This window comes from Mus caroli, chromosome 6, assembly GCF_900094665.2.
Source record: "Mus caroli chromosome 6, CAROLI_EIJ_v1.1, whole genome shotgun sequence".
Lineage (NCBI taxonomy): Eukaryota > Metazoa > Chordata > Mammalia > Rodentia > Muridae > Mus > Mus caroli.
The window spans coordinates 43,783,759-43,794,790 of NC_034575.1; the positions used below are offsets into that span (position 1 = coordinate 43,783,759).

Here is an 11,032-nt window from a genome sequence, read left to right on the forward strand (position 1 = left end):
TTTGTAGACCAGGCTGGCCTCAAACTCAGAAATCCGCCTGCCTCTGCCTCCCGAGTGCTGGGATTAAAGGCGTGCGCCACCACGCCCGGCTTGATTTTACTTTTTACACTTTGTTTTATAAATTTACTTCTCTGTCTTCATTTTATCTTAATATATAATTTCTTTTTTTTCATGAAATTGGGATTTACTTTTGTGAACATGTGAGATACTATAAATTTTTGTTTAAATTGATGTTGGTTATACAACTACCATTTTTTCTCAAATAATTGGAGACACTGTCATATTCTGTTGTACTTGTTATTTGTATGCCAGTAGCACACATACTTAATTTCTCATTACATCATGGTATGCTTTGATATGTAACATTCTTCCTGTTTGACTTCATCTGTCAAAATTATGATACTTTAACATATTTTCTCTTTTACATAATTATATAACTAGTTTGTTAAATCACATAGGCAAATTCTTCTATTCTTCTCTAGATTGAATGTACATGATATTTTGTTTTTATTTTGTTTTTGTTTTATGAGACAGGATTTCTCTGCGTACCATTTTGACTGTCCTAGAACTCTCTCTGTAGACCAGGGTGGCCTCAAACTCATAGAAACCCATTTGCCTCTGCCTCCCAAGTGCTGGGATTAAAGGAACCACCACCACCACCACCACCACCTCCTCCTCCTGCTGTACCTGATTTTCTTAGGTTCAGCTTAGGTAACAGCTTCAGAAAACCCAAACACAAGTACCAAAGTCACGATGATGGTTGAAGCTTTCTAGTGCTTAGAGTTGTTTCAACCACTTCACATGGCCTCACTCATTCCTGATAGCAAGTCTGTGACTCAAACTGTCATTTCTGCTTTACAGGTGAGGAATAGAGACATTACACAGCTTGCTCTTGTTCAGTGGTCCTCAAGCTGTCTTTTGTAAGCCCACTGGAGTTGCATGTCAGATATCCTGCATATTGGATGTTTCCATTACCATTCATAGCAGTAGCAAAATTACTGTTATGAAGTAGCAATGAAACAATTTTATAGTTCAGGGGTCACCACAACATGAGGAACTGTATTTAAGGGTCACAGCGTAAGGGAGGTTGAGAGCCACTGCTCTTGTTCATCAGCTAGCTGGACTGGGTGCAACCCGGAGATTGCTCTTAACTCCATGGTCTGCCTCATTCTTGTCTGTTTCTGTATAGCCACCATATTATTTTCATATTGCAGGTGTAGAGTGAATAAGTGAATTCACTTATGATTTAATTTTACTATCTTAGAATATTCCTGATGTATTTTTAATTTTTTCCAGAAATTTGGCCTAATTTTTTCTATAAAAACATTGCAGTATTTTACTTAGTAGCATATTAACTATGCATATTAATATAGAGAGAACAGATAATTTATATTTTATCTTCATTTATTTGTGTTCTTCTGCACAGACAAGTGAAATTTTGAAATTATTTTTCTAGGAGGCCCACAGAATTATTATTTCTATTTAATCTTTAAATTAAATGCATATTTGTGTATATGTAGGCACACATGTGTATATATGTATGAGGGCATGTGTGGAATCTAGAGGACAACTTTTGGGAGAAATTTCTCTGTTTCTATCACATAGGACCTCTGTTTTGGGAGTTTTAGGTAGACTTTTCAGTATAGTTTGCAAATAGTGATATTTTTGCCTCTCTTTTACCCAGATCTTCCTAATCCTTTCAGTGGTTTTATCCCTGTTCTGAATGGCGATGGTGAACTGCCATCTAGGCCTTTCTAATATTTGTCCTTCAAGTTGCTGCAATGTACAGAAAGAAACCTTTCATCTTGCCCCCTACCCCCCCCCCCCCCTTTAACTTTTCTATTGCTGTGATAAAACACCATTCCCTGGGCAACTTATAAAAGGAAGTGTTTAATCTGGGCTTGTGGTTCCAGACGGTTGGAGTCTCTGACTGGAGTGAAGGCATGGCTGTAAGAATACCTGAGAGCTCACATCTTGAGGCACAACTAGGAGGCAGAAAGATAACTGGGGATGGTGTGGGCTTTTGAAACCTCAAAGCCCAACCCCAGTGCCAAACCTCTTCCACCAAGGCCACACCTTCTAATCCTTCCCAAACAGTTCTACCCACTGGGGGACAATTATTCAGATATATGAGGCTGTGGGCTGTTCTTATTCAAGCTAGCAAAAACCACGAGGAAGCAGGGTGGCAAGCAAAAGTAAGTGTGGAGAGAAGATCTAGAAATTTCTGTCCTGCTGGAAGAAAACCCAGGGGTGTTGGGGCTTTGGCTCTGAGCCATGTTGGGTTCTAGACAGTGGTGCTCTCTGCCTGGGACTTGATTTCTGTGTGATGTAGAAGCAGTCCACACAGTTCTCAGGAGGGCATGGCAGACAGCTGAGCCCCGAGATGATGGGTCTGCTATGCTGTTTATCATAGTGGGGCTCAGGTGACCTTAGAGTATAGCTGAAGGTGGGTCCCCAGCACTGGAAGATTCAGTGTGGGAAGTGACAGGCCTTGGAGCCTTGTAGAATCCAGATTTTCAGTGAGAGACCAAGTGGGAGACTACCAGGCCCTATCCATGTAGAAACCAAATTACAAATGAGGCCAGCCCTTAACATTGGAGACTCATGCAGCAGTTGAGGAGAGGATTACAGGTGATAATCCATTCCTGAAGGAGGCCATAGCAGGAAGCTGCAGTCAGAAACTGAAGCAGAGATCATGGAAGAGCCCTGTTTACTGGTGGCTTCCCATAGCTTGCTCTACATCATACATCCCAGGACCTCCAGGGGAAGATGCATGCCTGTAATTCCAGCACCAGGGAGGCAGAGACAGAGAGGATCTACAGAGGGAGTTCCAGGACAGCCAGGACTACATTGAGAGACCCTGTCTAACAAAACAAAACACTCTGAATAAATAACCAAAGAGAACCTCTTGCCCAGAGGTGACGTCACCCACAGTGGGCTGGCCCCATCAACCATTTCTGGTTAGGCTAGTGCCCTATAGACATGCCTGCAGGACAGTCTGATACAGGCAGGTCCTCAGTTGATGGACGTTCCCTCTTCTCAGATGACTTTAGTTGGTGTCCCCTTGACAGACCTAAGCAGCTCACTGGGTTTCTAGCGAGGAGTAGGTCAGAAGTTGAGCTCACCTCATACTGAATGCTTTTTTGTAGTGTTTCAGAGCTATACTAGGGCCCGGTACTTCTTTCATGATACGGTTCCATTACTATCTAATGTTTTTCCTCCTGGAAAGTTTCTGAGAAATAGGAAAATTCTTTTTTAAAGTGATCCTCACCTCCTGCCCCCTTGGATGAAAGATAAACTTTCCTTGGGCTGTAGATAGGACCGAGTAGTTGAGAGCGCCTGTTGCTCTTGCCAGGTACCTGGTTTTGAGTCCCAGAACCCATGTGGCAGCTTACAAGTGTCTGTAACTCCACTTTCAGAGGACCCAACACTGGGCACCAGACACACACACGTACACAGACACATATGCAGGCGAAACACTTATACACATAAAATAAAAATAATTTAAAATAAAGACTTGTTTACTTATTTCCCGATTTCTGTTTGGTGTTTTGTTTTGTTTGACTTGGGGTCTTACTTCTCAAGGGTATAGATTATAGGCATGTGCTACTTTGGCCAGCTAACAATGCCAGTTACTTCACAGTACAAATGATTTACTTCACAGTACAAATGATGAGTTGCTTGTATCTTATATCTTATAAACAGATATTTGATTTCCACATTTCCTGTTTCCAGGTGCACCCTCGGTTGGAGTTTTGGACTCTGCGGTTTCGGCCAGGGACCATCCGTTCCTAAGAGCCATGCACGCACCATCTACTTCTTCTCCACAGCCACTAGCGGGCGGTCATGAAGGTAGGAGAAGTAGCCTTGGGTGAAGTGACAGTGCCGAGTGTGATTTCCTTCACCGCAGTAAGGACGTCACCAGAGGCCAATGTCGCGAGCCAATGAGGCTTTATCGGGGTTGCCAACAGGAGCATGGGCAAGAGCAGGGATAACTCACAAGTAGCTGCATTAGCAGAAGGGCCCCGATTCAGCCAAGAGCTGCACCCAGGAGGTCCGCATCCCATGCGGCTTGCAGGCAGCTTCACAGGCCAGCAGGGTTCTCTTCCCTGGGTTTGGCTGTACTCTCTATCCTGAGCAACTGTTCACTCCAGTTTCCACCCCACCCCCCACCATGCTGGGTTGGAGCCCTCTAAAAAAATCTGAATTTTTGTTTCCCCCTACTGGTGATCTTTTGTTTACCCTGAGGCACTAAGCCTCCCCTTCCTTCCTCCAGACAATGTTTCAATTTGGAGGGAATGTTGTAATTGGCTGCAAGTCTATCCTAATACTAGGACTCCAGGTTTTGTAATAGACCTGGTCTTAAAATGTAAAATGGAGAGTAATAGACGAAGACACCTGACATTAACACACACACACACACACACACACACTCTCTCTCTCTCTCTCTGTCTCTGTCTCTCTCTCTCTCTCTGTGTCTGTTTGTTTGTGTGTGTGTCTCCCTCCCTTACCCCTCTCTTTCTGGAACTTTCCAAAGCAGTTAGTATCATTTCTATGGTTGCCAAGAGAAAGCCTCAATAGTGCACAATGCTATCTATGTATCATCTCAAAAAGTATAATATGAATTTCTAGTTACAGCCTAAAAATGTTGGAAAATTTGTGTGTGTGTTTGTGTGTTGGGGGGTGGGTGTGCATGTAGAAGTCAGAGGACCACTTACTGTATGGTGGAGGGCATTAGTGGGTGTGAATGTGGAAGTCAGAGGACTACTTGCTGTGTGTGTGTGTGCCGGGGAGGGAGGTTGGTAGGTGTGTATGTGGAGGGCAGAGTATTACTTGCTGTGTGTGTGTGTGTGTGTGTGTGTGTGTAGGTCAGAGGACTACTTGCTGAAGTTGGTGCTTTCCTTACAACACTTCAGTCCTGGGGGATGAACTCAGCTTGTTAGGTTGGTGGCAAGCACTTTACTTGTTAGGTTTGGTGGCAAGTCTTCTGTTGTCCTTTTCTGCTACTTTTTGAGACAGTGTTTTAGTCTGTAGCCCAGGCTAGTCTGGAACTTGCTATATAGGTAGCCCATGCTGGTCCCCAGTTTTTACTCTTCCTGCTGCAACCTCTCAATGACTTGGATTGGGTGTCAGCTCTGTGCCTGGCCCTGGGTTACTCATGTGGCATCGCTGTGTGGTGCTATTTAATAGGAGTCAGTTGAATTTTTGGAGGATGTTTGCCACTGGAAGTTACTTTTGTTTTGTGATGGGATTCTTGCCAAGAAAGAGTTCAGTATTAGGACCATTTAGTCCATTTCTGGTTTGAATAATAAACTGTTACTACTTGGTATAAAGGGATTTTGTCGCCTCTCCGTCTCCTTTTGGGGATGTGTAGTGTTATAAATATACTGAGAACTTTTCCTCATGTTAGTAGGTCCAAGCACTCAGATTTCTTCCTTAAGGAAACCTGAAGAGGATGATATGGCGTACTTTGAAAGACAGTACCAGGAAAGGGTAAGTGTTTTCAGAAATCTACTTGCACAAGGCTTTACCTGAATCACAGACATCATGGAAAGATTAGCTCTTGTATGTGGGACATCACTGAAAGTAATCTGTAAAGGTTTAACTCACAGATGGTATTAGGATTTGAAGCTTCCTTAGAACAATTCACCTAGAAAAAGGAGTAATGAATAAATAGGACTGATATACCAGCTGATTCACGAAACTCATCAATATTGATTAAATATATAAATAAAATTATCTACCATCTGCATACTTGTAAATTATGTGTATCTTGAATTTTTTTATACACGGCTTAAAACAATTAAAATATGTGTCAGGGGTGAGGCTGTGGAGAGGCTGGCTGGTGAGTGCAGGGGTGCAGAGGAGGAATACGCTCTAATATTCTGTATCACACTAGTGTGATCATGGTTTGCAGTGGCCACGGAATGGCTAGTGGAGAGGACTTGAATGGCAAGAGCGAAGGGGAGAGAAGGGGAGAAACGCTTGCTGCATGGCTCTCCAGTGTTAAGGGCTAGCCTCATTTGTAGTTTGGTCTCTAGGTGGGTAGAGGCTGGTGGTCTCCCACTTGGTCTCTTTGCAAATCTGGATCCTCTCAGCTCCAAGGCCTGTCACTTCCATGTTTGAATGGACAAAGAAGTGGTACATGTTTGAGGCAATAGACACGCTAACTACCTTGATGGAAGTGATAACATCTTATGTGGGTATTGAGCCGCACTGCACCTCAGCCGGCCACACAATCAGCTAAACACTACACACAGCAAGGCTCTCCCCTAACCCTTACTGTTGTCCTTCCATGGTGCCTCGCTAAGCTCCCAAGTAACTGAGGAGGTGGAAGTGCGCTATTAAATAAATTCTCCATGCAAGAGCAGAGGCAACGAACTGAAAAACAGGACGATCTCAGCTTCCCCCAGGAGGAATTTTAAAGTCCAGGGGGAGTGTCCTGAAGCCGGGAGGGGTCATCCTGGACACAGTTCAGGCCAGAGAGAAGGGGCAGGACGTTTCTCAGTGATGGAAACTCTGCTGGAATCATTTACCGTATGCGATTGCATAAGTCTAAATTTAAAGAAAATGAAAACTGGACAACTGTCCCTTAGTTACAGCAACTGAGGGAAGCTTAGGTGCTCAGTAGTTACCTGTGTCTTGTAGCTCCTTCTGGACAGCAAAGACAAATCCTTCCCACCACTGCAAACCGTTCTTTCGGAGAGCTTGGTCTTAAGGAGATCTCTGGTTTGGGCGGTATTTAACAAAATACCATAAACAATAGAAACTTACCAGTTTTTGAGGCCAGGAAGGCTTAAGTCAAGGTGCTTGCAGATTTGATGTCCCTTGGGGGCTGCCTTCTGGTCCACAGTTGGTGCCTTCTTTCTGTGTGGCAGTGAATGAGGGAAGGCGGCTCTCTGGCAACTTTTTCATAGATACCAACTGCACTCCCACTCCTAGGGTTGTCTGCTGTTGGCTTTTTATATGTATGCGTGTTGTTGTTGTTGTTGTTGTTTGTCTAAATTTGGATTCTATGCTGACAGTAAATGCCAAAACGTTGTGTTATTTTTGTGAAGTGTATTGCACTTTTCTTCTAGCTTCCAAATAATTGAGACTGGACAGTCTTTAAGGGCTCAGCAACTCAGCAGTATTTCTTTATTTTAATCCTCTCATCTGGCTACTTCCCGGTTAAAATTCCTACAATACTTGCATTTTAGTACTGATTTGGCTCTCTGGGCTCCAGGTGTTTTCTCAAGGTTTCTTTGGACTCTTTCTTCATGGAGAATATCCTCTCTCTCCCTTCTCCCCCTCCCTGGTCCTATTATGTTGCCCTGGTCCTATTATGTTGCTATAGAGTGGGGTGTTCTCTGGAGTCCTCCGAGTGACTGACAGCTGTAGGAGTGATGGGAGAGCATGATCTTTGTGTGTGTCTACCAATCAAAGAGGGAGGGGAAATGGGGAGGATGGCTCACCTGGATCTTATTACTGGCAGTTTATCACTTGTAACTTGACAGAAAGTGTAAACTGATTTTACTAGGTTCCACCTCGGTTCTCTCCTCCTCCCCTCCTCCTCTCCTTCTTCCTCTTCTTTATCTCCTTCTTCCTCTTTCTCCTCCTCTCCCTCGCTCCTCTTCTCTTCACCCTGCTCTCCTCCGCTCCTGTCCTTTTTCATCCCTCCTTTCTGTGGGAAAACATTCCAGTCTTGGTATTGCTGGGCAAGTGCTCTGCCACTGAACTACAACTTCCTCTCGACTTTTTGCTGGTTTCTTTTTAAAGAATATATGCATATGTGTGTGTGTATATATATATATACACATATATATATATATGAATTCTTAAATACATATATAAATTTAATATATATGAATGTATATATTAAATTCAATATATATGTATATATATATTATCCTTTGAGAATTTCATAGTGTGTATAATGTATTTGGATCATATTTACCTCTGCTCCATCTTCTTGTGGTTTCTTGATATTACTTCTGTCATTTAAGCTTAGAGGCCCGGTTTCTACTTTTGGTCCCTTTATTTTTTGTTCATCCTCTTGAAAGTTTGAGACACTGACGCTGTGCCTGGAAGTTGTCCTGAGGAATGGCAATGAGGAAATAGTGTGCGGTGTTATTGGGAATCCTTTCTGTCATGCAAAGGCTCATGTGTCTCAAAATTAGGCAGCTGCTGCTGGGGTTCCCCAATTCTGAGTCCCGGAAACTCAGCCTTATGGGTGTTGGTGTTCCACAGAGTGTCCTGCCGAATTAGGTGCATGCTGTAGCTGCAGGAACCAGGAATGGGCTGGACATACGTTGGGATTCTAAGCATTTAGGAATGCATCAGGGTTTAAGCTCATTTCTACCCAAGGCAACATTCATTTATATATTCTTTCATTAAACTTCCTGAGATGCTAAAGCCATTTAAAGACATCAGGCATTCCTCACTTGTGGTCAGACTTTGGATTTAGTGTTTGGCAGTTAATAACTCTTGTGGCTATGTTAAATAAGGCATGACTAGCAAGGGCTGTTCAACCTTTATTTAGGATAATTAAAAATTTTTATCAATAAATGTTTTAAACTTACAGATAAAACTGGAAAAGGCTGCTAAACAGAAAGGAAAAGCGCCACCGCTGCCGAGCACAAAGCCATCGTGAAGTCTGGTGAACAGATCGAGCCGTCATCCAGATGCATCTTTTATTTATTTATTTTCTCTCAACATATGTACTTTCTAATTGTGTAAATATGTCCTTTTGAATTTGGCTTAGCTTATGGAAACAAGTGAAATGAATTTTTATTTTTTGTCAGAACTCATGACTTAAAGCACTTTATATGCCTTTTAAAGATGACTATTGGGTAGCACAGCCTGGCGTTGGAATCACGGTATTCTTGCCTTACCGTATGTATGCTCTCTCTCTCTCTTAGCAAGTTTTATGTTATTTTTATGTGATTCAAACCCTAAAAGTACAGTAAATATTTTTAGTTTATCATAATTTAACTTTTTTGTCTACCTAAAAAAATTAAGGATATTATTAAAGGTTTTAAACAAATATATAGGGTCAGTTTTTTCATTCAACGTAGCAAGACTTGAATATCCTGTTGTTGCCCAGAGTCATGGTGACCATGTGGCTGGGCAGTGCTGCACTCTTCTGTGCCCTTAGTGACAGTTGTCCTGCTGGCTCACCCGATGTGACCGTTGTGCTTTCAGGCCTGGGCAGCGCCTAGGTCAGGCTCTCCTCCCCTCAATAGGACAACCAGTGAGGGCTCTAGCAATGGCTCTATGCTTCTACTGAACTGCTGGGCCTCACCTCCCAGTTGGCTAAGGACTGGCCCTACCTGTTCTTTGTTCACTGCCCAGTGCTGCTTCTCCAGTTTTTAACAGTCTCCTACCCCTGAATTTCTGAGCCCTTAACCCAGTGTTATGCCCCCAGCCATACCACCCACCCACAGAGTCACCCTGCCTTTGGGTAGGAGCCTTAGCTTATGTTGTTTCAGAAACTAGAAACATTGAATCAGACCAATTACTAGTTGCAATACGTATTTGCATGTAAAGCTGTTTGTGCAACGCCCCCCAAAAAAAAACCCCAAAACTGTATGACACACTGTTGTTTGCAGTGCCACCTCAATGAATAAATATGCAAGGAGAGATGGGAAAGATAGCAGAACTGAGGGGCTGTGGTGGCGACAGGCGTGGGAGTGTAGCCTTGGCTGACAAAGGGGCATGTTACCTAGTACTGTCAACAGGGTGGTGTGCAGCTGCCTGGAGCTCAGACAGGCTCTGCTTCTGAATGTGATGTCTAGCCACATGATCGCCCTGGCTCTAGGCAGTGGCAGGATGTCCAAGAGGAAGAAAGGCTCATTTTGTGGGTTGGACCTTCTTGAAAGACCTCCATGGTCTGTGTTGCTGCCAGAGGCCGTGTTGGCATTGTGTGGCCTGTGCTACAGTCAGAGTCCTGTGGATGTCAGTGGTCCATGCTGCCACTGGGGCGTCCACTGTCCGTGCTGCGGCTGCCTGCTGCGGACAAGGAAGCTTCTCTGCAGGATTTTCAATGACGTCAGACTCACAGTTGAGAATGAGAGACATTGAGGGCTTTTATGAAACCCTCCTTCCCTCTCCAAATTAAACAGTCTGGACAGGAAGCCATTGAATAGAGTACTTAAAAATTGTGCTAGGGATGCTGAAGTGTAGCTCTTCACAGTTGATGGCTTCTGACAGGGGAGTGGGGTTAGGAGAGAGGATTCACGAGTCTTTAAGTGGCTGGCCATTGAGAGTTTAGCTATGCTCCAATGAGTATATGTGCAACACAATTTGGACTTGGTGTGTTTTATCCTTTCTTTCTTTCTTCTTTTTTTTTTTGCATGGGAGACACACATAGGGCGGGAGGGTTGTAAACTTTAATTTTTTTCAAATCTTATTTTTAATGATGGTTCTAAACCCCTTTAACCCCCCCTCCCCTTTAGCCTACCACTCACCAGAGGTAGTGGGAAAGAAAGGGCAAAGTGGACCTGCTTAGAAAGGCTCTTTGGAGCAATGGGCAGTTCGTTCACAGGTTAGCAGCAGCAGCTTCTTCATCCACTCGCAAACACCTCACAGGTACACTAGCAGTCCAGTTTGGTAGAGTCATGAATCAGCAGTGGTGGCACTGTGTAGCAAAGACAGTGGGCCTCAGCCTCAGCAGGAGTCAGCAGGGGAGACCAGCAGGAACACTAGGAGAAGTTCTTGGCTGTGCCTTTCTCAGGGAAGCGAAGATCAGTGAAGACCCACAAGAGTGGATCCATATCGGAGAGACCTACAAGTGTTACACAGCTAGCTGTACCAGCAAGCCAAGCTCTGCTTCCATCACTCTATGGAGTCCTATTTGTACCCTCCAAACATCACATGTCCTCCACGTGCCTTGCCTCAGCACGTGCATCCAATCTGCCTGAGTTGGTGGAGTCCTGACAAATGAAGCTCAACTACGCAATATAAGGCGGACCCATACATGTGTGTTGTTAGCAAAGAATCCTTCATCACGTGTCTTTTCATGTGTTTGCTTTAGCAGAACATCCTTTCACCT

The 11,032-nt window shown here is 43.8% G+C and overlaps 1 protein-coding gene across 2 annotated transcripts in view; it reads left to right on the forward strand.

Annotated features, from left to right (window-relative positions):
- The window catches only part of Fam221a (family with sequence similarity 221 member A), a 21,353-nt gene extending 11,068 nt beyond the window's left edge, over positions 1-10,285 (forward strand). Inside the window, exons 5-7 of one of the 2 annotated variants that reach the window (XM_021165566.1) lie at positions 3,736-3,852; positions 5,411-5,493; positions 8,564-10,285. In XM_021165566.1, the coding sequence (XP_021021225.1) occupies positions 3,736-3,852; positions 5,411-5,493; positions 8,564-8,632 (269 nt within the window). In that variant the 3' untranslated portion in view covers positions 8,633-10,285. The remainder of the gene's footprint in view (positions 1-3,735; positions 3,853-5,410; positions 5,494-8,563) is intronic. The other variant, XM_021165569.1, reaches the window with a different exon arrangement.
- The last annotated feature ends 747 nt before the right edge of the window (positions 10,286-11,032 follow it).